This window comes from Neofelis nebulosa, chromosome 7 (assembly GCF_028018385.1).
Source record: "Neofelis nebulosa isolate mNeoNeb1 chromosome 7, mNeoNeb1.pri, whole genome shotgun sequence".
Lineage (NCBI taxonomy): Eukaryota > Metazoa > Chordata > Mammalia > Carnivora > Felidae > Neofelis > Neofelis nebulosa.
Window position 1 is genome coordinate 32686357 of NC_080788.1, and position 26590 is coordinate 32712946.

General features: G+C 50.2%; 2 protein-coding genes across 12 annotated transcripts in view; one reads left to right on the top strand and one right to left on the bottom strand.

Annotated features, from left to right (window-relative positions):
* PML (PML nuclear body scaffold) overlaps positions 1-13719 on the bottom strand; it is a 39995-nt gene extending 26276 nt beyond the window's left edge. For 5 of the 9 annotated variants that reach the window (XM_058737085.1, XM_058737089.1, XM_058737087.1 and 2 more), the window contains exons 1-2: positions 13446-13717; positions 10879-11345 (exon numbers count right to left, since the gene is read on the bottom strand). In XM_058737085.1, the coding sequence (XP_058593068.1) occupies positions 10879-11345; positions 13446-13580 (602 nt within the window). In that variant the 5' untranslated portion in view covers positions 13581-13717. Of the gene's footprint in view, positions 1-10878; positions 11346-13445 lie in introns of all 9 variants that reach the window. The other 4 variants (XM_058737090.1, XM_058737084.1, XM_058737083.1 and 1 more) reach the window with 3 other exon arrangements.
* Positions 13720-13769: 50 nt separating this feature from the next.
* Positions 13770-25161, top strand: STOML1 (stomatin like 1). Of its 3 annotated transcripts, none has more exons than XM_058737094.1 (7): positions 13770-13875; positions 17626-17732; positions 18661-18810; positions 19119-19346; positions 22875-23070; positions 23543-23755; positions 24229-25161. In XM_058737094.1, exons 3-7 carry the CDS (start codon positions 18682-18684, stop codon positions 24420-24422), a joined length of 960 nt encoding a protein of 319 aa, XP_058593077.1. In that variant the 5' UTR covers positions 13770-13875; positions 17626-17732; positions 18661-18681; the 3' UTR covers positions 24423-25161. The 3 variants fall into 3 exon arrangements, with proteins under 3 accessions (XP_058593077.1, XP_058593075.1, XP_058593076.1); XM_058737092.1 differs by lacking the exon at positions 13770-13875 and adding an exon at positions 15903-16130; XM_058737093.1 differs by lacking the exon at positions 13770-13875 and adding an exon at positions 15904-16130 and having other exon boundaries at positions 19119-19322.
* The last annotated feature ends 1429 nt before the right edge of the window (positions 25162-26590 follow it).

Consider the following 26590-nt stretch of genomic DNA (forward strand, 5'->3'; position numbering starts at 1 on the left):
AGAAAACCAGCTACTGCGGTGGGGAGAAGCAGATTAGGGCTTGTTTCACTCGTGATGCCGCAATACATTTCCGGTGGGTCACAGACTTAATTATGAACCATAACACCATAGAGGTGTGATAGTTGACTACTGATGATGGTAAAGACCTTATAACCACTGACGAAATGGAAGAAATCATACACTCAACAGATGCGACTACCCAAAAATTCAAAACTATGTATTTTTCGGAAAGACATTCACAACTTCCTATCGTGAGAAAAGCAGGTTACAGAACTGTCTGCTTCTGTTCAGTTTGGTTTATGTGATTATAGACGGCAGGAAGGAGAGTAAACAGTCTATATTGATGGGAGTTACTTCTTTCTCTTTCTCCCTCCCTCCCCCTTTTCATCTATTTAAATTTTCCCAAAATTTCCATAATCACTTCTAAGTGAAGGAGTTTGGACTTTAAAGAGGAGGCAATGGAGAACCCTCAGAAAACATTCCATCTAGGAATAATAAAGCTTTTCCTCTTCTTCCCTGACATGTATTGTTTTGCTTGTCCCTTTATGACTGTTCAGTGAATTGACTATGTCGTTAAGATTTTAGTTAGAAGCCTCAACATGTTTCCTGGGTTCTCAGTCTCCCTATCTGAAAGCTGCCTATGCCTTAAATTGCCATGCCAGAGGCCATGTGACAGCAGGAAGGATATGGGTCCTAGAGGTGGACGGCCTTGGGCCTGAATCTGAGCCCTTCTGATTCCTAGCTACAAGGCCTGGAGTAAAATACTTTCTCTCGAGTCTTAACTTCCCTGTCTATAGAATGGGGATAAATAAGAATGCCTCTCATAGACTGTTGCAAGGACAAAGATGGGCTGGTGTATGGGAAGTCACCTGCACAGTGCCAGCTACACATTGGACATTCTGGAGCCATGCAAGAAGGGGAGGCATTAACTACACGTGTTTGCACGGCAGGGATATTAGCCCTACTGTTGGTAAGTCAACCTCTCAACCTCAGACAGTACGGAAACATCATATTGAGTGTGGTCTCTGGGCTGTCCCCTTCCCGCTAGGGTCAGGCCAGCCCAGGGTAGCCACGCCTCCTGCTGAGGCCAGAGCGGTATGCCACTTCTGCTGTTCTAAGAAACAGGGCTGGGAAATCCAGGAAGCAAAAACCCTATGAAAATGGGACTCGTGGAGGAGAGCTGGCCCCAGAGCAGGACTCCAGGGCAGAGCCCGGCTGGTCTGAATGGGAACTGAAAAACTCTCGACTCTACCAAGTTCACTTCCACGAGAGTGACAGGGAGCTTCCACTTTGAGGGAATAGCAAAAGGAACAGCCTCCTTTGGAAACTCACATTATCGGCTAGAGGGCAATTAAAGGGATACATTTGTCATTTACATACAAATATGAATGCTTTCAATCCGACTGGTTTCCTGCTCTGCTGGGAAACAGAGTTGAGGAAAGATTTCTGAAGCCAGGAGAAGAGATGGGTAATTGCAGAGCCTGGGATACTTAGAGCGAAAGCATTATTCCTATTGACTTCCCCTCCTCCAACTCTTCATTGGTTGAGAAGGTGGTGACAGAGATCGGAGAACCTAAGGGCTCAGAGAGGAAGACACCAGAAAGGCAGCAGCGAGAAAAGGTAAGAGGAGGAAGCTTTGTCTGTTTCTCACACCCATCTTATGCCAACCCCACAGCCAAGAATGAGAAAGAGAAAGTTTGTGCTTTTCCTTCCCCACTCTTTTCTTTTTTCTTCAGACTGTCATGTAAATTCTAGGTAGTTAACATACCATGCAATATTGGTTTCAGGAGTGGAATTTAGTGGTTCAACACTCACATACAACACCCAGTGCTCATCAAGACAACTGCCCTCGTTTAATGCCCATCACCCATCTACCTTCCCCACTCTTTTCTAGGCAGGTCCCTGCTCCCAAGACAGAGGGCTGGCGTGTCCATTATGGCCCACTGAAAGGCCACTCAAGCCAGAGACCAAGGGGGAACGCCAGATACGCGCCCCCCTCCAACCACTTCAACAAATCACTGACTCTTGCTGATTCTACCTTCATTTACCCTCCACCCCCAAATATTAAATACCAACTATGCACGAGCATGGCACTAGGATGTAAAGACCACCGAGGTAGAATCCTGGTTCCTAAATCTGTCACATGAGTTCCCATTGCTACACACCTTTGTTCTTGCCTCGATCACAACTTATCTCCTTTGGCATATCCCCTAACAGGCTCCCCTGCCTCTGGTCTTTCCAATCAACTCTTCCCAGTGCCACCAACACGGTATTTCTAAAATGTGATGATCGTCATATGCTGGGACCATTGCAATGACCCCCCTCAGAAGTATAGCCAAACCAGTATCAAGTGCAAGACGTTTTTAAAGCATCACATAAGCTATATGTTAATAAAGGAGATTTGATTTTTGGAACAGTTTTAGATAACTTGGAATTCACTGCATTTTACAATGGACTACAATTATACAATATTGAATGTTAGTGAACAGTGATGAAGTAGGGATTTACACGCCAGGAAATGTTGCAAGGCAGCAAGACAAGGTTTATCACATAGATGAGTACAGTGACTACAAACTATTTAAATCTGATCTAATTTCAGTAAATGAGATGGCAAAAGAGATGGAAGTAGCTAAAACAATCGGTTAATTAAAGCCATGAATAAGAAAAACATGATTTGACTAAGTTAACAATAAACACTGTTTATCAGTCAAGTGACACATGGCATAAAAAGGCAGCTCTTCTACTTGGCTATACCAATCTTGAAATGCTTTTCTAACTCTAACAGCTTTGGCAGAATAAATCCAAATTGTAAGAGATGCCAAAGTGGAATTTGTTACAAAATTCAAAGACTAAAGTTAATCATTAAATGTTAACGACTCTGGTAAAATAGAAAACAGGCAGTAAATCCTTACGTGCAACAATTTTGATAGTCTCAAGTACTTTTACTACAATGTGTACAAAATGATTTATCATCATCTTCATTACTCATTCAAGAGTCATTAAACAAATCAGTTCCCCCCAAATCATAGTAATACTGTTAAGATTATGAATCAGAAAAACCCAAGAAATAATACTAATACATTATAATATTAATGGCAATAGAGCAAAAAAGAGTACAATGAGGAGGAAAAGGAAGAGGAAAAAAGAGAAGGAGTAAGAAAATTTCCCGGTAATAAGGAGAATTTCTAGATTGAAGAAGTCTGCCAGGTTTCAGAATTGGATACAAAATGCTCAACACCAAGACAGTTTGGTTAAATTAATAAACTTCAAGAATGAAAATACCTTTAGGTATCAAGACAGAAAAAGCAAATAAATTTGGCCTCAGACCTCTCCTCATGAACATTTGATGCTGGAAGACTATGCGGCAAAGTCTACAAAATTCTAAAGGCAACAGTGTAACCCAGGTATATTATACCCAGCCAAGATATCATTCAAACAGAAGAGCAACTGATAGACATTTTATTTTTAAAAAAAAAAAAATTTTTTTTTTAACGTTTTATTTATTTTTGAGACAGAGAGAGACAGAGCATGAACGGGGGAGGGGCAGAGAGAGAGGGAGACACAGAATTGGAAGCAGGCTCCAGGCTCTGAGCCATCAGCCCAGAGCCCGACGCGGGGCCCGAACTCACGGACCGCGAGATCGTGACCTGAGCTGAAGTCGGATGCTTAACCGACTGAGCCACCCAGGCGCCCCAACATTTTCAATACTAAGAGATCCTAGGAATTTAGACTGCTTACTGACAACATCCATCCAATTAAGAGCTGAATTGAAATAAAGAATTTATAGGAACGAATGCTAAAGTACAAGGGCCAGGGCCACGCATGAGAGCCATTTTAACATAGAAGCAAGAGAGACAGATGGGAGTGGGCCATCCTGATCTTTTTCAGCAGAGACTCTAGCTACTATTGTCTAAAATGGAAATGTTTCATTAAAACCAAACTATAATAACTACAACCTCTTAATGTCTTAGTATTTTTCTTTTTGCTTAGTCTTAGATATTTTAGGAAACATTTTACAATGAAGAAACATTTCTTTGAAGTTTAGTAAAGTCTAATTTTACTTCAGTAAAATTTTTCTTCAGTATCTTTTTCTTCTGCTAAAGTTAAGGAAAATTAAATTTATCATTTCTTAAATAGCACACTTTCTTTTAATAATCCACTTCTGAGGGGAAAAAAACACTCGAGTTCTAAACAAGCAACTTGCAGAATCCTTTTTTGCAACTCAGCCCAGTTGTTAGTTGAGGACTGCCTGCCTGTAGTGGCCAGCAGTGCCAGGAAACGCACACACGGTTTGCAGTCAGGAAAGCCTCTACCCCATTTGGGTCTTGGCTCAGACAAGTTCTCCCAGTTGGGTTAGCTCCCATTAATGCACTGGCCTCTTGCCTCATTTATACAATGGGAACAGTTCTCTCTTCCTCAATAATCTTTCAAGAAGGCATGAGAATTAAGATAACGGCCCAGGAAAAACATCTCAAAAGACAGATAAGTATTAATAAAAGGGATACTCCAACCAGAAGAGCCCATTCGCTGCCCAGGTTGGAAAAGGGAAAACACCTCCTGCTGGAAAGGGACGGCCCAGGTTCCAAGGAGTTGGGAAGCTTCATCTGAGGCTGGCTTCAAACCTGTCGCCTGCATGGATGGGTGTCTGATCCAATCAGAAACATACTCAGACTAGGCTTAGAATCCGGGAAGGGATTCTTGCTTTCTCCACTGGATTTGAGAATGAGGGTGTGTGCAAGGGCCTCTGGAGCTGCAATCATCTGGCAAGCAACAGGAAGAAACCCTTCCGTGAATGGGGCTGACTTGGAGCAAAGAAGGGTCACAAGAAATACAGAGAAAGCAGGTCCTGTTGACATAATATGAATATCTAATCAAGTAGGGTCAGAGGCTGGCCACAACCCTGTTCACTTCTTACATAAGCCATTCATTCATTTTTGCTTAAGAGACTGACTAAAAATTTGTTACTAATTTACACGTTTGTTTTCGTTGTATCTCATACAGACAAACCTCTTCAAGGTACACTTCACATGGCCCTCTTATCTACGCATTCAACCAAATCTACCTTGGGGCTCCATGCCCCCCACCCCCATGAAAGGAAAAGCAGTTGCTCTTGGCTTGGCTCAGAAAACAAGTCCCCTGGGTGAGTTCATAGAAAAACTTGGAAATGGATTCTTTGTGCCCTAACTCCTGGCAGCATCCTTCTGCTTGCTCATGTGGTGCTTCTGGGTCAGCTTTCAACCCCGGTAAGATCATCAATCCCCAAGAAGACGCAATTTACTGATAACTTCACAGAGGGTACCAGGAAGGCCCAGACAGGCTGGGCCAAGGAGGCCAGTCGGACACCGAGGGTGCAAACGAATTTCAGGAGGTACTTGCTTGGTTCATGAGGGCAAGGGGGCTCCTCATAGTTTGCACTGTGGCATCTGGCCTTCTTCCCCCACCCAGCCCTGAGGGGGAGCCCATGAGGTCCATGAGGATGTCTTTTCCATTTCCTTCTCAGCTAGCAGCCCTTCCCTTCCTTGTCCCCAGCTTTGCCACTGCGATCTGTCCGTCTCTGCCCTGAACCTTCCTCTGGGCTGTCCCGCCTGCTTCTCCCTGTCCTCTTGTGAAATCATTCCAACTTCTGGCCTTGGGAACTCTTTTCCCAGGTTACGGTCTCATCACACCTTTCAAACTGGATTAATAGATCTTTTGTTTTTTCCACTCAACTAATCCAAATGCTTTCTGGCTATAAGCTTTGATGCCTCTGGATTAATTCCTCCACCCCATCCGGCCAAGCTTTGGGATCTGACACCCAGATATGGGAGTCAGTTCCAACTGCTGTCCTCGACTCAATATTACTATTGGGCAAAAGGCACTCCCCAGCAATCCCAAAAATGGAAAGGTTGGCGGTCACCTTTAACTCCAGGTGAGGCAGGCCCTGGTAGTGTGAGATTTGGGCCCCTTCCCCATTCTTCCATCTCCGCATTCTTGCAGACCTCACCCCCATCTGTACCACAGCCTCACTCTCCTAATGGGGCTCCCTTTCCCCTGGTCCAGGTCCTTTGCTTCAGTTTCTGCTAGGTACGTATGCCCAACAGCACAGTGGTCAATCTCCTCAAATGCTTTATGGAATGGGGTGAAATATAAATAAGTATGCAGCCAAAGAAACAAATACTGGGTCTCCTGGCTCCCAAACTTACCCACTTCACAGAACCACAGTGCAGGGAGAGAATCTGACCGTCCCACCCTCTGCCTTAACACCCATCAGTGGGCTTCCAGCAGAGCCCCCCCATAGGGTCCCTCTCAAAGTGTGTTCTATAGACTGTTCACTGGTAAAACAAGAGTGAAATGCACGAAAAAGGAACAAGCTGAGAATAATCTATGTCCTAAAATTTTAGGATCAAGTTCTAAATCCTCTAAGCCTCCCATGTCTGACCTCAGTTCCCTCTTCCAGCCCCTGCCTTCAGGCATACCCTTTACTTGCAATTCCTGAAATGCAGCCGACTGACTAGTGCCTCTGCCTTTGTACAGGCTTCCTGGCCCACCCTGTCCTGCCCCCAATGCCGTTTCTCCTTTCTCATGTGTCAGGCTAAATGTGACACCTTCTTGGAAGCTGCATACGCCAGTCAATGCCTTTTCGAAGATGACTCACTTTTGGGCCTGCGCTCCTCCTGCTTTCTGTCCTTAACAAATGACTGAGCACACATCCCGATGTCAGCCCAGTGCGCATGGGGATACTGGCAAGGGAACATGTAAGATAGCAAGGTAGAAGACAGTGTGAAAGGGCAATTATCCAAGCTCAGGGTGAGCAGATTTCCTCCTGGCACTTTCTAGCCTTGATGGTTAGTCGCAGATCTGGTTCTTCCACCAGATGGCGACCTCACAGAGGGCCAGGGCTGTATCTGTTCACATTTATACCCTAGCACCTAGCAGACTGCGTGCCACATAGAAGGAAGTAGGAAATGTACTCCATGCAGGGCGCCTGGGTGGCTCAGTCGGTTGGGCGTCCTGACTTCGGCTCGAGTCATGATCTCACACTTTGTGGGTCTGAGCCCCGCGTCGGGCTCTGTGCCGACAGCTGGGAGCCTGGAGCCTGCTTCCGATTCTGTGTCTCCCTCTCTCTGCCCCTCCCCTGCTTGGGCTCTATCTCTCTCTGTCTCTCAAAAATAAATAAAGGTAAAAAAAAAAAAAAAAAAAAAAAAAAAAAGAGGACTCCACGCCAGTGGTGGAAGTGGTGATCAGGATCAATGCCAGTGGCCCAGGACAGACATTCCCAGGCTGAGTTCTGAGTTTAAAGCCATCTGTGGTGCTGCTCCCCAACCAGAGTCCTAAATCAGCTTGGTGTCAAAGGACGGAGCGGTTTGTGACCGCATTGTGACCTGAAGAAAGCTGTGGGTTATTTATGGCACTGAAGTTTTGTGCAGAAAAACCAAGTTGAGTGTTCCCAGTAACTGCTAGCAAATCATGAAAACAGTGTGAATCGTGAGTGTCTGTGTATGATTTTTAAGCAATATGATCAGGTTTTTGAAACCATCCACCTTGATCAAGGGATGGGAATCCTACGCTCTTGGCTGGACCAGCCCTGTCCATTGTACCTGGACAGAAACCCACCCCAACCCCTACATCAGAGGTGGGACCACTTGTAAGCCACTAACATCTTATTTAGAAATAAGAAAGGGGGGGGCATAGAGACAGGTATAAAAGAAATTTTTTTTTTCAACGTTTTTTGTTTTTTTTTTTTTTTATTTTTTTATTTTTGGGACAGAGAGAGACAGAGCATGAACGGGGGAGGGTCAGAGAGAGAGGGAGACACAGAATCGGAAACAGGCTCCAGGCTCCGAGCCATCAGCCCAGAGCCTGACGCGGGGCTCGAACTCACGGACCGCGAGATCGTGACCTGGCTGAAGTCGGACGCTTAACCGACTGCGCCACCCAGGCGCCCCAAAAGAAATTTTTAAATTATGAAAGAACTTAGGATGAACTGGAAAATTTTCAGAAAATCTGACTCAAGATCCAAAACAGACCAATACCAAGGAAAAAACCTGACTCTTCAAAAAAAGCACCAGTCTCAGATAGTTTCTCGAGAAACTTCTACAAACCCCAAATTGCTTATGTTCTTGAATTGTTCTAAAGCAGAACAGAGAAATTATAGGAACAGGATTTTAACATTGACTGTGTACTTAATATGTGCCAGGCACTGTGCTAAGCAATTTACGTGTGTGTGTATGTGTGTGTATACCATGTTCAAACAAGCTTACAAATTCACTGAAGGAAATTAGTAGAAAATGGATCAAAAAACGTAAAAGAAATCACACATATTCATAAAAATTGATCACATTTATAAATATAGATAATAGCCTAAATAAGACAGTATTAAATGGAATCTAGCTATGAATTAAAATAATAGTATCAGGACCCAATAGGGTTTTTTTCTCCTGGGAATTGAAAAAACGGCTCAACATAAAGAAACATACTTCTGTATAATTCATCACACTGAAAGGTAAAAGGACACCTTCACAGGATCAAAGAACACCCATTCCCGAGTTAAAAATAAAACAAAATAGCAGCCACAAAAAACTTCGTAGTAAGAGAGAAGCGGGAGGCAACTTTCTGAATGTGATTTTGTCAAGTTACCCAAGGAAGCCAATAATAAACAGTGTACTAGAATGCATAAACTTTCTCATGAAAGCTAGGAATAAGATAAAGTTGCCTTTCCTGACCACTTCTTCGCAGTATTCAATATTGTTCTGGCAGTTCTAGCTAATGAAACAAAGCTACAAAGAGGAAATATGCATAAATACTGGAGAGAAAAAGGTTTTTATTATTTGCAGATGATATGATTGTCTACCTAGAAAATCCAAAAGAATCAATTAGAAAACCTTACAAAAAGGAAAGAGCTCAATCAGATGGCTAGTCTAATACCAATATACATGAATCAGGAGGCCTAGAGCATGTTAATGATGACCAGCTAGAAATTATAATGGAAAATATTTTATTCACAGGGTTATTAAATATTATAAATTAAACTATAGTTTAAAAGTTCAAGAAGTATGTCAATAGCACTATAAAACTCAAAAGATATAACCAGAGATGTAGCCAACTCCCCCCAGATTTAATAAAATCCCAATGAATATGTAGGTTCTGAAATTACATAAACTGTAAGAACAAAAGAGAAGCAAAAATGAGGAAGAATGGGAATTTAATTTGCCTTATCAAACATGAAGCTAGCTCCAGCATTCCCTACAGCAGTAAGGATTAGTGAAGGAACAGTCAGATCATTGGCCCAGAACAGATATTTACAAACATACTCATGATTACTTGGTTATTTAGTAGAGCATTAGAGGGCACTTCAGATCAAGGCAAGAGTGGATTATTCAATAAAAGTTGTTGAGAGAACCAGCTTTCCATTTGGAGAGAAAAGCAAAGTGAGAATCCTACTTTATACCATGCAGAAAAATAAATTCCATACAAATTAGAGATTTAATTATAAACACAAAACCATGAGATTATTAAAATAGAATATAAGAAAGTATTTTTAACATTGGAAGGGGGAAAAAGTCTTTCCTAGTATGATTAAAGCCAGACACGGTAAAGGAAGAGACTGATGAACTGGATTCTATAAAACTAAAAACTTAAACACAATACCTCCTAGGAAATGAAATGACAAAAGTCAACCTGAGAAAAACGCTTGCACAGCTACTGGTTCTTGCAATTAAAGAGACTCATTTCTGGAAGGAAAAACATCAAACAAATAGGTAAAGGACCTAAATAGGCAATTCACAATTGAAGAAAAAACAATGGCCAATAAACATATAAAAAAAGTCACTAAACCTGAATCTTAATAACAAAGAAATCCAAATTCAAGTTGATATTATCTGTTGGCTGAGGAACCTGCAGGAAATGCATTCTGGTAGTGCAGGTGGTAAAAGTCCAAGCAGGAAGCAAGCCACCGTGAGTTTTAGGAGGAATGCAGTTCTGAGTGTGTCCCCTATGGGCAAAGAATACCTTCACTTTGCGGATCCCAAGGGATCTACAGAATCTTACAGAAAGCAATCTATTGGGAGTGGGGAGAGTTCACGTTCATATGCCACCTTTTTGGCTAAAAGAGGGAAAATAGGAATGTGTAAGACTATATACCCCTATCTATCTGTGCGTATACTCCCAAAGAAACCCTGGAAACATTCAAAACTGGTAACAATGGTTAACTGTGGATGGGGAGGGAGGGAGAGAGAAATGGTAGGAATTAAGCAGACAGGGACAGAGTGGAAAGGAGACTTGCCCCCTCTCTTTATAAGTTTTGTGACTTTTTGACATACAAACGTATTATCAAAAATACTGAATTAAAATCCTGTGCTGTTTAATAAAAATAATTTTAATTGGATTCAATAGGGTGTTTTCGAAATAGACATCCTGAGATAGTACGGTGTTATAGTTTTGCCTTTTCGGACAGAAACGAACTACCTGCATCTCATCTAGAATCCAACTCTATACCCTGACTCCATGGCTGTGATATGGAAAATTCCACTGTAAGACTTTCTAAAGGCAGTTTGGTAACAGGTATCAAAGTATAAAATTTTCACACCCCTTCACCCGGCAATGGCACTTCCAAAATTTATCCTGAAGAAATTATTGGATAAATTTGTAAAGCCGACTCTGCAGCTTTATTTATTACAAGGGGGAACTGGAAACGATTACTACCCATTTGTAGGAGATAACAGAAATTGCGGCCATGGCCACAGCACAAATGCTGCCGGTCTGAGGACCACACTTTGAGTTGCAGGACCCTAGAAACTCCTCATCTCACGTTCCCAGCTATGTGCCTCTCTGGATCTCTGCTCCCTGCACCTTCTACCGGTATCTTGGATGTGCCACCCCACCCTGGGCCGGCCGGCTCACCTAGTCAGCATAGGGGTGCGGTGGTTGGGGTTGGAGCAGAAGATGTTGTTGGACTTCCGCGTGCCATCTAGGAACTCACGCACCGACTGGCTGCGGAGCTCTGCCAGGGGCCGGGCCTCGTGCTTGAGGAACCACTGGTGCGCCTCGAAGCACTTGGCACAGAGGAGCTGCTCACACTCGAAACACCAGAAGTCGGCAGTTTCTTTGCAACGGGTGCAGAGTGCCTGCGCGTCCACGATCTGCCGGTACACCGACAGGCGCCGCTGCAGACTCTCGAAGAAGACGTTATCCAGGGCCAGCGAGTCAGAGCCTGCGGGCCCGGGCGCCTGGCAGATGGGGCACTGCGTGCCCGGCGCCCCCAGGCATCCCGAGCACAGCGTGTGCAGACAAGGCAGCAGTTTGGGGCACTTGGCTTCGACCTGGCAGCCCTGGCAGCGCAGGAACTCGAACTCCTCCTCCACGGCTTTCTGGGGGACCAGAGAGGTGGGGGTGAGGCCTGAAATCCAGGAGTCCCCACCCACCGCACCCACTCCTGTGGCTGCACAGAGTCCCATTCCAGGCAGGCTGATACAAAACCGAGGCTTACCAGTACCCCACTCCGCCACTCACTCACACCTTCCAGCTCTCCCTCCACAGTTTACTGAGCATCCCCTAGGCCCTGAGATACCCGGATGGATGGGATAAATCCCTGCCTTCAAGCAACTCAGTTTAGAGAGGAGATACATTAAAGCGTATCTCATATGACATCGTATAAAGTGCTTAATATGGTTTGGCGGCTCCTCAAAAAGTTAAACGTACAACTACCATACAAACTCAGAAATATCATTCCTAGATGTATTTCCCCCAAAGAACTGAAAACAAGTACCTGAACAGATACTTACGTGCACACCCATGTTCCCAGCATCATTAGGCACATTATGCACAATAGCCAAAAGGCAGAAATACCCCAAGTGTCCATTGATAGATGAATGGATAAACAAAAGTGTCTACATGTGCAATGGAATATTATTCAGCTTTAAAAAGGAAGGAAGGGGGTGCCTGGCTGGCTCAGTTGGTAGAGCATGTGACTCTTGATCCTAGGGTTGTGAGTTTGAGCCCCATGCTCGGTGTAGAAGTTGCTTAAATATAAAACCTTAAAAATTAAATAAAATAAAAAGGAAGAAAATTCTCATACACGCTATGAGAACCTTGAAGACATTACGCTAAGCAAAGTAAGCCAAACACAAAGGGACAAATATTGCATGGTTCCACTTTCTAAACTAGGCAAAGTCATAGCAACAGAAAGTAGATTGGTGGTTACCAGGAACTGGGAAAAGGGGGCAATAAGGAGCTATTGCTTAAAGAGTACAGTTTCTGTTGGGGGTGATGAAAGAATTCTGGAAATGCAGGGTGGTGATAGTAACACAACATTGTGAATATACTTAATACCACTGAAAGGTACACTTAAAAATGGTTAAATTTTTGGAGCAGCTGGCTGGCTCGGTTGGTGGAGCATGTAACTCTTGATCTCAGGGTTGTAAATTCAAGCCCCACGTCAGGTGTAGAGATGACTCACAAAAATAAAATCCTTAAGGGGCGCCTGGGTGGCTCAGTCGTTAAGCATCCGACTTCCGCTCAGGTCATGATCTCGCAGTTTGTGAATTCAAGCCCTGCATCGGGCCCTGTACTGACAGCTCAGAGCCTGGAGCCTGCTTTGGATTCCGTGTCTCCCTCTCTCTCTCTGCCCTTCCCCTGCTCTCTCTCTCTCAAAAATAAACATTTAAAAAATTAAAAAAAAAAATCATTAAAAACATGGTACGTTTTATGTTATGGATATTTTACAGCAAAAAAAAAAAAAAAAAAAAGTGCTTAAAACAGTACCTGGCACGTGAGGAGTGTTCATAATTAAGTAGTATTACTCCTAGTTTTAATAATGCAAATAATAAAAGTTACTGCAAGAAGGTGCTTTCATGAAAGGGAGCCAAAGGGCCTGGAAGAACATAGAGCAAGTGATGTAAGTAGCTCCTTTGGGGGAGGAGGGGAGCTGGGGCATTTGTCCGGGAGAAGACTGAGGCAAGCTTCCAGGAGGAGGACCTTGTGGACGGGGGCTGTGCTCGAGGGGCGTTCCAAGAAAAGGATCCTGGAGGTATCCTAGCGGAGAACCCACCACAGGAGCTGTGAGGCCTTAACCAAGACACTTCTCTCATCCGGGCCAGTTTCCCACTTTCCGATCTGGGAACTTGGGTTTTGGTTTTCCCACACCTGGGACATGTTCCTGGCTCCAGAGGCCTGCGCAGTAGGGCTGCTCCTGCCATTCTCCCTAACCTGTGGACCTTCATCTGAGGCAGGAGCTTAGGAGGCAAAGCGCCAGCGTGGTCATTTTGCCCCCTGCGCCTGGAGAGGCTCCCCTAACTCATCCTGGTCTCACTTCCCCTACCCCAGCCAAGAGGGTCAGGACCCAGTGCCTGCTTTTCTCTCTGTGTCACTCTTTGAGGTGCTTGGCCAAGTTGCCCTCTCCCTTCCCACCTCTCCCCGCAACTGACCAAATCAACAAAGCCTAAACCCCATCTCCCCAAACCCAGTAGTACCTCCGTGGGGCTGTGGCTGGGGCTGGGCTGGTGGTCTTCGGAGACGGACTCCGGGGGAGGCATGGTGGGTGTGGGGGGCAGTGCGGGGTCTTGCTGGGGACCCGGAGATTGGGCGAGTGCAGGCTCCCGCTGCATGGATCACAGCACAGTTTCGATTCTGGGTTTTGAGCTTGAGGGGCGGGAGGAGAAGCGGAACGAGAAGCAGGCGCCAGAGGGCCAAGTCTCCCGAACCCGTCCGAGTCTATCCGTAAGGGGCGGTGCCCGCTGAGAGCCCGCCTCCCGAGAGGAAGTGAGACAGAGCGGAGGGGCGGTTCTAGGGGCGGAGGGGCGGCTCTAGGGGCGGAGAGGCCGACTTGGGGGACTTGAAGACACGCCCAGAGCCGGAGGACGGATGGAGGAGGAGAGGAGAAGACGGTTGGCTGACCTGGGGGTAAGGGAATGTAGCAGATCTGAGCTGGAAAGGAGGCAGCGCCCTCCCTCGGCTTTGAGGGAGGGCCAAGGGGGTGGGGACAGAGATGAGCCACAGGTGGCCCTGCTTCGGGAGAACCCCAGGTCTAGTGGAAGAGCAGTTACCCAAACAGAAGTTTTCATACACTAGTGGGAGTGGCTGGAAAGGAGATCCTCGGCTGGCACTAGAAGGAACGGGGAAGGAGGGTGGGTGGTCGCCAGGACTTAGGGGCTGGGGGAACACTTGAACAGCACGTGCAAAGGCATGGAGGTTTGACACAAGAGAGCCTGTTTGAGTCATGTTCAGATTTAAGAGGGGACCCATGGGCAGCATCAGAGCCAAGGAGATGGACCAGTTCTGTGAGCAACAAGAGAGTGAGTTTAGAACCCAGGAACATGACCCAACATGGATGCTGGGACGGGCACTCTGACAACCGGGACAGGTGGCCTGATCTAGGACAATGGCTGTGGGATGCAAAGGAGGGATCTGAGTTAGAGACACTGGGAGGGCACTGAGTGGAGATGAGGGGGGACAGGATGATGCCTTGGGTGGCAATTGGAAAGGCTGGTGAGTCTGAGGCAGTGGTGGCAGGCTGGCAAGGGGAAGACAGTGAGGAGAGAGCAAATCAGCTCTTGGCCAAAGGAGAAGCGTGCCAGGTCCCAGCTGGTGAGGGGAGAAAGCACAACTCCTCACTGGGTCAAGGTCCCTGGCTTTCAAACATCAAACCATCCCAACCACTGTGCCACCTGCTGGGTACAATTCTGTGCTCAGTTCCAGCTTGGAGCAGACTAGGGATGGTGACAGGATCTTGCTCTTGTAAAGCTTATCATCTGGGGCGTGTGGGGGAAAGGGAATGGCGGGGAGACCCAACTTCCTAGGGACTATGTGAGAGGCCTCAGGGGCCTACCCTAACCTTCAGCCTGATCAGTACCCACCAGGGCTTTAGAATCAGGCCATCAAACTAGGACAAGCCAAAGATGGTGAAGCAGCATCTGCAGAAGGGACATGGCTATGGCTGGGGTGTGAAGGGCCTGAGGAGGCAGGACTGGCATGTGGCTGAGACAAAGAAAGTTGTATTAATTTCTTTGCTCACTCTTTTTTTAATGTTTATTTATTTTTGAGAGAGAGAGAGAGAGAGAGAGAGAGAGTGTGAGTCGGGGAGGGGCCCAGGGAGACACATGCACAGAATCTGAAGCAGGCTCCGGGCTCTGAGCTGTCAGCGCAGAGTCCAGTGTGGGGCCGGAACCCATGAACCTCAAGATCATGACCTGAGCTGAAGCCGGATGCTTACTCAACTGAGCCTCCTCTTTGCTCACTTTGAAAGACACCCCGCCCCAACACCAAGTTGAAAATCAGTGCTTCTCAGAGTAAATTCACCATTTGCATTTGGATTTTCTTGAGCCATGGAGTGGCAAGTTACCTCTGGATCAAGGGGTGTGCCATTTCTGGACCTCTGTGATGCTCTCTCTGGAGGGCCTGCCCCAGGATGGTTTATGCTCTCCCCCTTCTTCCTCACTCTGCTGTACTCCCTGAGGTCTGCACATGAAATTTCTCTTTTTGTGCCAAAGTTCAGGCCCTCCTGCCACACCTGGACCACAACAAGCTGGTTACGGCTTCATTCAACAAGTCTGAGATCCATTCTGTGCCGAACACTGCTTGCTGGGCTGTGGGGACACAAGGAGGAATAATTTGCTGACCAGACCCTTAAGAAACCCTAATTCTAGATAAGACACCCCCACACCCACACGCACCGCCACCTCAGTATGTGAGTTTGCAGCGGGAGTGCTGAGAAGGCTGGTAGCATTTCCTTGATTCTGGAGTTTTAAACTTCGGCTTCTGAAAACCCACTCACAGAGTTCACCTTGCCTTCCTGCTCCTTTTCCAAGGCCGGGCGAGAGCAGAGAGGCAGGGCTCCAGTGGGTTCGGTCCTCCCGGCGCAGGGGGCGCTGTGCGACGGCGGGAACGCGGCCGAGCTAGCCGCCTCCTCCTGCGTCGCGGCCCGTGAAACCGGAAGCGGCGGCCTGCCGGGGGCGGGCTTGGGGAGCGGCCGGCTGCGCTTGCCGGGCACCGCGCGGGGGCGCGGGGCGTGCCCCAGTCAGGAGCCATGCTCGGCAGGTCCGGGTATCGGGCGCTGCCCTTGGGGGACTTTGACCGTTTCCAGCAGTCGAGCTTCGGCTTCCTGGGCTCGCAGAAGGGCTGCTTGTCCCCGGAGCGGGGCGGCGTGGGGCCGGGGGCCGGTGAGTGGCCGCCCAGCACAGCGGACCCGGGGCGGGGACCGGCCGGCACCCTCTGGAGTCAGCCGGTCTGGTGCCCTCGCACCCTAAGAGGAGGCACAGAGTGGCCACGATGTGGAGAAGGGCCTGGACCGGGCGTTGGGATGCTAGCGCTCCTCCGCCCCCCCACGTAGGGCTGCTGGGCTGTTGCCCCGGAGCCGTCTTATTTTCTAACAGGCCTCACCCCCTGATTTCTCCTCTCGGCTCTTATCAGCCCTTTCAGCCTGGGAAGGGATTTCAAATCCCCATTTTGACCAGAAAGAACCCGGGGTCTAGGCATAGGAGGTCACCAGCTCACTAAGGGCACTTGGTGGCAGAGAAATGGCAGAATCTTCATCCCAGTGACTACTTCTGGATGCCCTGAGCTTAAGCATCTACCTGTTTCTTGATGGATAGTGACAGGAGAAAAAGGCAGGCCTTCAGCTGCCTGTTGTGTCAGCTTTGGTCCTCTTTTGCTTCAGAGCCTTGAGTGTTTCCCTTAGCCCCACCCCGGGGTCAGATCCCACATGCCTCAGTCTGAAAACCGAACCCTCCTGTAATGATAGCCGACCCTATCCCAGGATTTCTTTCCTGCAGTAGCCACAGGGGTCAGAGCCAGGCAGTATCCTGGGGCCTGGAGAGCCCAGAGGACATGGTGTTCCTGGGAGGTCTGAGCAGAGGCTCCTGTCTGCCTCTTGTCCAGCCTTGGCATGGGAAGGAGAGCAGAGGATAACCATCCTAGATTCTGGGGCTTTCTCAGCTCCACTTTTCATTCTGGGCTCTTGGTTCTCCAGGGGCCAGGGCCTCTGTCTCAGATGAGCCTGTCTTCCTAGTTCCCACACCCTATCCGGAGCTGCTTCAAGTGAAGCATTCAGTAGTCCTTAGGGCATTAAAGGGGGTGCATGGTGAGCCTGAGAAGAGAGAAGAACATCTTCCCTGTCATCCATGGCTCCTGTTGAGCCATTAGTGCTTTATCCCTTTAGGCTAAGGTATTATCTGCAAAAGGAGGCCCTGAAAGCACGCTTCTGGGGCTGATGGTAGAGGAGGAATGTTTTATACCACCAGCATTCAGTTCAACCCAGCACAGTGTGTACAGATGCCCAGGTGCTCCTGGCTCTGTGCTTCACATAGATAGCAGGCTATATCAGACAAGGGAATTGGTCCAGATACCCAGAGAGGAGAGCGTCACATGGATGGCTTCTCACATCTAATGGCTGTTGCCTAGCAGAGACTACGCCTTGTGGGAGCGGGACTCAGACAGATTAGTTTTGATGTGTGGGAGGAGGGAACATCCTTAACTAGCATCTGGTTAAAGATACGAGAGTATTAGGCAACGGAGAGCCCTGAAAAGGAAAGAGCTGGTGAAGGGGGGGTGGTTGGAGGTGGGCAAAAGGTGCCCTTGACCAAGTTCATTCAGCCTGCCGCTATCCTGCCAGAACCAGTTGGCGTTCCTTGACCGCCTCTGCTCTCTTGTCCCCAGATGCGCCCCAGAGCTGGCCTTCCTACCTCTGCCATGGCCTCATCAGTTTCCTGGGGTTCTTGCTGCTGCTGATTACCTTCCCTGTTTCCGGCTGGTTTGCCTTGAAGGTAAGGCTGGCCGGGTTACCCTCAGGGTGGTTGGGCTGCACTGAAACCTTTGGTGTTGTTAGATGAATTCCTCATCCTCTATCCACTTCCCCTAAATATTACATTATCACACCCCGATGAAATGAGCTAGTCAAGGATGGTTCATTTGCATCTTTCATATGAGGAAAGCGAGGCTCAGACTTGCCCAAAGTCATACTGGGTGCCAGTAAATGGTCAACAAGCCTTCCCAATTTCCCAAGTCCTGGGGTCTGGACACTGGCTTTATGGTACACACAGATATCTTTGCCATACGTTCCTTTCTTTGGGTCAGGCTAAAATCTGAAATGAAAAACACTCAACTTGGCCCAGCAGGTAATGAGTAGTAGGAATTCAGGCCTGGTTCTCAACAGGGCTGGTGTAGAGGGGAAAAAGATGAACTATAGTTAAGGATCACATCTGAGAGCTGCAGTGAAGGTGGAAGCCCAGGAAGGCCTTGCTCTTTGTGTGACCCTAGGCAATAATAGTCAACTTTTCTGGAAAGCCTTTGGGTTTGGTGTGGTCTGGAAGGAAACCTAAGAAGGTCCTAAATCCTGGTCCTAAAACTGCCACTGAAACAACTACTGTGTGACCTTGGGCAAATCACTTTGCCTCTCTGGGCCTTCATTTCTCAATTTGGACATACTTACTTCTGAAATTGGGAAATCCCTTTGCTTGGGGTTGGAGGCATTCAGAACTACATCCAAATCTTGCCTGTTTCACTCGGGGGCTCTGAGATTTTTGAGTAAGGCATTTAACCTCTCAGAGCCTTGGTTTTCTCTTCTAAAAAGATCTAAGGATAAATGACACCAGCCAAAGCAAGGGAAGAGAGAGGCGAGGGAGGGACCCTGCCGGACATTGTTGCCTGCCTACACTCAGCATTTTCACCCTTTTCCCTTGCTCTCGTGAACAGATTGTGCCCACCTATGAGCGGATGATAGTGTTTCGACTGGGCAGGATCCGCACCCCTCAAGGGCCTGGCATGGTTCTGCTCCTGCCCTTCATTGACTCCTTTCAGCGGGTAGACTTGAGGACACGAGCTTTCAATGTCCCTCCCTGCAAGGTGAGGGGCTTCTCGGCTCCCCTGGACAGAGGGAGTGGGGGCTTGTGCAGAATGTATTGTGGGAGCGGTACCTTGGTGTACGAGTAGCCATCAGGGGTGGGGTCGGGGGAGTGACCAGAAAGTCGAGGATGGAGGTTGGAAGGATATCCTTGCTTCGTGTACCTAACACCATGCACTTGGGGACATGATTTTCCCCTTCAGGAGCTAGGTCCCATGCGGGTGGGTGAAGCTGGGTGGTCTCAGTGGGCCTGACCTACCTGCAGCCCCAGCCCTTTGAGTGTCCCCTGTCTCATGTCCTCCCCCAATAGTTGGCCTCTAAGGATGGGGCTGTGCTGTCTGTGGGGGCCGACGTCCAGTTTCGCATCTGGGACCCGGTACTATCTGTGATGACTGTGAAGGACCTGAACACAGCCACGCGCATGACAGCCCAGAATGCCATGACCAAGGCCCTGCTCAAGAGGCCTCTGCGGGAGATCCAGATGGAGAAGCTCAAGATCAGCGACCAGCTCCTGGTAGGCAGCTCTCACACGGTAGAGGTCAGTGGTGGGCACGTGGGCCTGGCTCTGCCGGCCAGGGCACTTTGAGCAAAGCACCGGATCGCTCTGGGCCTCAGTTTACCATATGTCCTAACTTTTGAAGAGCCAGTGGTCTGAGTGGGACTGTGAGTTGAGGAACAGAAGACGGGTGCAGACCAGAGTGGTCTTGGGTGAGCCCATCTTAAAGAGGCAAAGGGGCCCTGGAGGGGAATGGCCTGCCAGAGATTCCTGGGTCCTGCCTCACTGCTGGGGTTTTACTCTGCCATGCCCTGCGGGCACTGCCATGACCACACTGCGCCTCACAGGCAGGCGGGAAGGTGAAAGGAGCAGGCCTCCTGCCAGTCACCTTCTGGGGACTTCTGTGCTCGTGTGCAGCATGTGCATTTTGGGGGCCTTGTGTTCCTTGTTCAGGACAGAACAAAGGGACGTCGGGACCTGGGGACCTTTTTCCTGCCTCTTCTCCATGTGTGAGTAATTATCTATACCAGAATTCCCTTCATGTCCCTTCTATGACAAGATGGGGTGGAAGTGAATACACATGTGGCAGCACGTCCCCTGCTCCCCATGCTTACCTTGTGCTTTGTCCCGTGTCCCAGTGGACCGTGGATGAGGTTTCCCCTTGTTCCCTTTGGCTCTGTTTTACCCCGGAGACTTGGGGTGAGAGGACAGGAGGGATGGGGTAATGCCAATCCCTTCAGGAAGTGAATCAACCACGTGAGTGAAACTCCTCGGGAAATCCTACTGTGATGGTGACTGCAGCTGTCACATGCAGAGCATTTTCTAGTTTACAAGCCCCTTTGCCTGCCCAAGCGTAGCTCTGCTTTACATCTTGCTGTGAGAGGGCCTATTATTACTGTTTTATCTTGGAGGGAGGAAACTAAAGGCTCAGAAACTTTTTTTTTTTTTTTGATGTTTATTTTTGAGAGAGAGAGCATGAGCATGGGAGGGACAGAGAGAGGGAGACACAGAAACCGAAGCAGGCTGCAGGCTCTGAGCTGTCAGCACAGAGCCCAATGTGCGGCTTGAACTCACAGACCCCGAGATCACAACCTGAGCCAAAGTCAGACACTTAAGTGACTGGGCCACCCTGGCGCCCAGGGCTCAGAAACAATTTGAGATGCCTTCTAAGAGTCACAGTCAAGGGCAGAGCTGGCCTAGAGCCAGATCACCTGCCCTCTCACCCCCCACACCTCCATCTTCTACAATTGAGAACAATTTTTATTTATGAAACCACATGCCATTTTAACGTGCTTTTCAGAGGAGAAAACTGATCTCAGTCATTGCTGTCAGGAGCAGGGTAGGGGAAGAAGCCAGAAAGCCAGGCATGTTGTGCAACAAAGCCAAAGAGAGGCAGTTTGGGGGAGTCAGTCCCACACCAGGATGTTAGTCATTTAGGGCCTGTTGCCCAGAATGAGTTGGCGCCTGGTAGAGTAGGGTCAGGGCCTGTGGTTAAAACGAAATCCCAAGAAACCCGGCATGCCTCCCCAAAGCCCTGGGTCAGGCATAAGTGTCTCATTCCCACTCGCCTTTTTGCCTACTTCTCCCCTGGAGGGGTGCACGCTCCCCACTGTCCCTTGCCAGGCCCTCCCTTAGCTGCTTGCTCACTCTTCCTGCAGGCCGATTGCTTCCCCTTCACTGCCCACCCACCCCTTGTCCCTCTGCCACAGCCTGGCCTCTTGCTCCTGGGGCCGGGGGCGGGGAGGGGCAGATGCTCCAGGACAAGAGCCCTTTCAGCACCTCCAGCGTCACCCCTTCTACCTCCTCTACATAGGTGCTATTTTCCCTGCTTCACTGCCAGCTTCCTCAGAGACTCCGCCCTGCCAGGGCAGTGCTCTGGGCCCAGGGCTCAGCTCCTGCCTCCGCTAGTCCTCCCTCCTCTCCTTTCTGTGTGGGCAAAGGCTCATCCACCACCCCAGCCCTTACTGGCTCCCACCTGCCTCTCCCCTGCCCTTCAGCAGCCGGTCCTCAGTGTAGGCTTCCTCCAGGCCCCTAAAAGAGACAGCCCCTTCTGCTAGCTCTGGGGGCGTTTCTCAGTCCTATGCTCGCTTCACCTGGCAGTAGCCTTTCACTCTGTGGACCCTCCTCCTCTCACTCTCAGACCCTCTGCTTCCCTTGGCTTCCACTATTCCACAGTCTGCTTGTCCTCCTTGCTTCCAGCTCACTGCGTTACTCCTTGTTCTCCTGCCCTTCAGTTTCCAAGTTTCTGGCGTTGGCCTCCTCTTGTCTGGGACGGCCTGGGAGAGCTCGTCCACCCGGGCTTTGTGCTACCTCTGGACACTATTTACAATCCTCTGCTCTAGCCCTACTCCTGTGCCCGGGACCCTATTTATCCCCAGTTTATCCCCTGTTGGACAGTTGGCTCTTCCATAGTTATCATCCCTCCCCTAGCCACCTCCAAATCTGTGTCTCCCTCTGTGCCTGCTGTCTAGGTGAACACCTACACTCACGGTCCACACGGGAGCCCACACCAGAAATCTGACTCCTCACTGCCTTCCCTCATTGCACATCCAGGCAGCCACCAAGCTTACTGGTTGTTTCTCTAGTGTCTTGCTGTAGCTTTATATAGTTTCCAGAGTTGTGCTCTGTCCTCTGTGTACCTTGGCCGCACAGCCACATCTCTGCCTGACACCAGATCCGAATCACTTCTGCCTGCAATTTGAAACAATGTCTTACCTGGACTCCATGCCTCCACCTTCAGCCCCCTTCAATCCAGTGTCCACACAGCAGCCAGGAGGATCTTCCCAACAAGCAAGTCTATCACCTCCCTGCTAAACCAGTCTGGGTGACCTTCCTGGGTTCTTCTGCTAGAGCGGCTCCCAGAACTCCGGGAAACGCTTAATGTTTGCCAGTTTATTAAAAGATACGATAAGATATATGAATCACCAGCCAAAGAGATACACGGAGTGAGGTCTGGGGGAGGGGCATGGAGCTTCCACGGCCTCCCCAGACACACCATTCTTACCACCCTCCTGGTGTTCACCAGCCTGGGAGCTCCGGAACCCAGTCCTCTTGGGGATTTTATGGAGGCTTCTGAGGACTGAAAGTTCCAATTCTCCAGTCACATAGTTGGTCCTCCTGGCAGCCAGCCCCCACCTTTGGGTGGGGTCCAAAATCACCTTTGCTGTCAGAACCAAAGACACCTTTATCACTTTTCTCACAGGCAGTTCCCAGGTTGTAGGAGCTGTGAGCCAGGACCAGGCCAAATGTATAGAAATATTTTGATGATTTAAATGATCAGATGTATATTTCTTACAAATCATAACATTGCAGCCCTCCTTTCCCTTAGGCCCTTTCACCGGTTTGACTCCCCTCCAACCAGCACCCATGCTCCCTCCCTGGACCTCACCAGGTTGCTCACCACCAGCTGCGCACTGCTGGGTTGTAACGGCTCTCAGCCTGTGTCCCCTGGAGGAGCTTGGCCTATAGGGAGTTGTCCCGGGAGGCTGTGGGGCCTCCGGGCCAAAAAAAAAAGGTGCTCCCAGAAAAGCTTGTTGATTTAATTCCATTTCTCCCCACACTTTTTTCCAGCTGGAAATCAACGATGTGACCAGGGCCTGGGGGCTGGAGGTGGACCGAGTGGAACTGGCAGTGGAGGCTGTGCTCCAGCCACCCCAGGACAGCCCAGCGGGGTCCAGCCTAGACAGCACCCTCCAGCAGCTGGCCCTCCACTTCCTGGGAGGAGGCCTGTCCTCGGGGGCAGGAGGTGCCCCACCCCCAGGGCCAGGTGAGGAGCCCCAGGGGAGGAACTGGGCGGCGCTCAGCCAGGCTCTCAGCTTGGTGTCCTGCCCAGGCACGGCTTTGCTGCTTGTTCCCTTACGGAGTTCGGCACCTGTGTGCAGTGCACCCCTGCCCAGCTGCTCAGCCAGCCCCGCTGGTGAAGCGGACCAGAGCTAAACAGCAAGAAGAGCCCAGGGACCTGAGTGTGTAGAGGCCTTCGGGAGCCTCTGTGGCAGGAAGTGACCGCACCTGGGAAAGAATTTGACTTTCAGGGCTGGAGTAGCTGAGAAACAGGCTCTGGGGATTAAGGCTGAAAACGTAAGGGCTACTTCTTAGAGGAGGAAGCTGAACTCAGGCCTGAAGGGCATATAAGAGGAAACTGCCACGAGAGGTACAGAGGTGACTACTGGTCCTGACCTTGGCAGCACACTGACTTTCTTCTCTCTGCCTCCTTCCCCAACCCTGTTGGCCACACCCAGCGGACACCTTGGAGATGGTGAGCGAAGTCGAGCTGCCTGCCCCTCATGGCGGCGCCGGGCCCAGCCCGAAGCAGCCTGTGGCCGAGGGGCTGCTGACGGCCCTGCAGCCCTTCCTTTCGGAGGCCCTGGTCAGCCAGGTCGGGGCCTGCTACCAGTTCAACGTCCTCCTGCCCAGCGGGACCCAGAGCATCTACTTCCTCGACCTCACTACAGGTGCCACCGCCTTCCCTGCCCTCTCCTTCACACCCACCTCCCACCCCGGTGGTCCTTTTTTAAATTGCCCCCTGCTCCTGCCAACAGTTCAGTTGGGGGCTCAGACACCATGCGCAGACAGCGATTATCTGGGCCTTTGTCTCCCTGCCCTGTCCTGGCCAGCGGGACAACCTAGATAGCCGAGCTTCCTACACCAAGAGCCCCACACATAGTGCAGGCCCACTGCACGCCAGGCTCTCTGCTGAGCATTGCGGTGTGTGAGCTCAGCTACTTCTCACCAAGAGCGTCTGATTTCGGGATGATCAGCATCCCTGTTTCACCAGTTTAGAAGCTAATGCCCTGAGTGGTCACACACACTTAGAACCCGCACACTTTACTACTTTCCACTCCCCCCAGTGGGACATGCTAACCCCGTCTTCCCCCTGCTGCATAGCTGTCCCTCTACTAATACTCAGTTTTCTTTCCCTGCACAGGGCACGGGAGGGTAGGACACGGGGTGCCTGACGGCATCCCTGATGTGGTGGTGGAGATGGCTGAAGCAGACCTGCGGGCCCTTCTGTGCAGGGAGCTGCGGCCCCTGGGGGCCTACATGAGTGGGCGGCTAAAGGTGAAGGGCGACCTGGCCGTGGCCATGAAGCTGGAGGCTGTCCTCAGAGCCCTGAAGTAGCAGCCTTGGCTGACTGTCCATAGCCCAGCCCCAAGTCTGGCATCAAGCCAGGGGGGGCATCTGGGAGGAGGAGGAGGCACCGGTGCTGTACCTTGGATTGTTGAAGCCTTGAGAAGTTTCAGCCCCAGCCAGGAGCCAATGAATGGAGGCTGGCAGACACCAGACTCTGGGAGAGGCTAAGTCAGGCTGCCCTGCCTTGCTCACCTACAGTGGTCTTCTGAACAAGCCTTTGCCCGCCCTGGTCCCCTGCTGAGTGCCCAGCCCCGAGCTGAGTACACAGTGTGATGACAAGAGAGCCAGGCCTGCTTCACTCTGCTGGCTACCTGAGTGGAGAGGCAGGGCCCATAGAAACAGTTTGACCATAACTGTTTGGTCCCAGTGTGATGAAGGAGCAAAGCATGTGGCTCAGGTCCAGCTCCAGAGTGGGCATCAGAGACGTGGAGTCGGGGAGAAGGAAGGCAGCCATCAAGAGGTCACTGCATGGCGGGGATTTGGGGGTTGGGCTGGGCCTGCCTTCCTGGTTGCAGCCTAGGCCCAGGCTGCTGGGTGGTGGGGATGGAAAAGCGTGGGGCCTGCTCTGCCGCCGGCCCTGCTCCTGAAGACGTCTTGACTAATCCGCCAGCTCCGTCTTGCATGCTTGACGGGCTGGGGCCCAGGGCAGCATGTTGGAGAGCCCTGCTGTTCTGTGCTTTTTACCAGAGGTTTGCAAACCACCAATAAATGTGCTGTTTACAATGTATTGGAGAGAAGTGGGGGCACGGGGGTGGGCTAGGGGGCTCCCAGAGGCCATTTCCCTGCTGCCCCCCTGGGCAAGGACGAGGGTTTGGAGGCTGACACACCCTCAAGGTACACTTGAACCACCCACAGTTCCCCTCCCTGCCAAGGGTTTCAAAGACCCTGGGGCAGGTGCTGGGCACTCTGTTCCTCTTTAGGGTAGAAGTTTGCCGGGAAAGAGAGGGAATGGGTGTGTCAGAGCTGGTGCTGCTAACAACCTCCTGAGGGGCAGGGTGGGGGTTCTGATCACATTCAGGAGCCCCTGTCAGCTCCCCTTCTTGTTACACCGGGTCACTGTTCTCCACCAGCACAAAGGAAGGAAACAGAAGGAACTGGGCCTGGAGGCCTGGCCTGGGCTTTCGCCCCGGGAGCCCAGCCCGGCTTTCTGCTCCAGTGGTCCAGCCCAAACCCCAGGGACCCCAGAGAAGGGGCCTTTTACTTCTTCAGCCCTAAGAAATGAATCTCACTTCCTGGAAAGGCTTATGAAAAAAAAAAAAACAAAACCCCACAGAAATCCGGACCTCCCCTTTTGAGAGCAGCCTCAGGCTTGTCCTCTGGCACCAGGCCTTTCCCCTCGGGGCCCTACCCAGCTCCCCTGGCACCAGGCTCCATCCAGTTTTCCCCTCAGTTCCTGCCAGTGCCTGCCTTTCCCTCCTCCTGTAAGTCCTCCCAGCATAGACTGCGTGGCCTTCGGGTTCAGGTTTTAGCTACAGGGCCCCAACCTGGAGAGCCAGAGCCCCCGCTGGTTGCCCCTGCTCTGCCGCTGCCCCTCACCTGGAGGCCACCCCGCTAGCCAGGGCTGTTAGAAGCCTTCCCTCGAATCCTTCCTCTCCCGGTCAGCCACCCTTCTGGCACCGCTGAGGCCTAGTGGGGCATGGGCCTCTGCTCTCGACTGGGCCCCCTCTCCACTTCGGGGCCGTCATCGTGGCCCTTCCCCACTGTGTCACTGTCCCTTGCATAAGTGCCTGCTCTCCTTGCCGGACCTTGAGCTTCATGAGTGAGCTATTTACCTTTTCCTTCCACCACTGCTGCACACAGTGCACCAAGAGTTTATGGGAACGCCCAGGCATCTTCCTCAGGAAAGCTTAGAGGAGAAACTGAAACTCAGGTGTTCTTTGTGGATGTGTGAGGATCAACAAAACATTTACAGGAAATAGAAACTTTTGGTTGTCTATATAGGTGGGGGGTAAGGCCTGCCATTAATCCCCCCTATTGAGGGGAACTCATTCCTTGGCCAGGGTAGCACTCCAGGAAAGCGAGCCCGTGGATTCAAGGACCCTGGGCTTCAGAGGGCTGACATGACCTTGCAGTCCCCAGGGGAAAACAAGGGGCACTTACGTGAGGGAGGAGGATGTGAGGAGGGAGGGAGAAGGTGTCGTCAGAGGAAGCTTCCC

Coding starts and splice junctions, on each gene's coding strand:
- STOML1 (XM_058737092.1), top strand. CDS start 15,998: ATGCTCGGCAGGTCCGGGTATCGGGCGCTGCCCTTGGGGGACTTTGAC. Junction 19,347..22,874: donor GCAGCTCTCACACGGTAGAG/GTCAGTGGTGGG, acceptor ACTTTTTTCCAG/CTGGAAATCAACGATGTGAC. Junction 23,756..24,228: donor CTTCCTCGACCTCACTACAG/GTGCCACCGCCT, acceptor TTCCCTGCACAG/GGCACGGGAGGGTAGGACAC.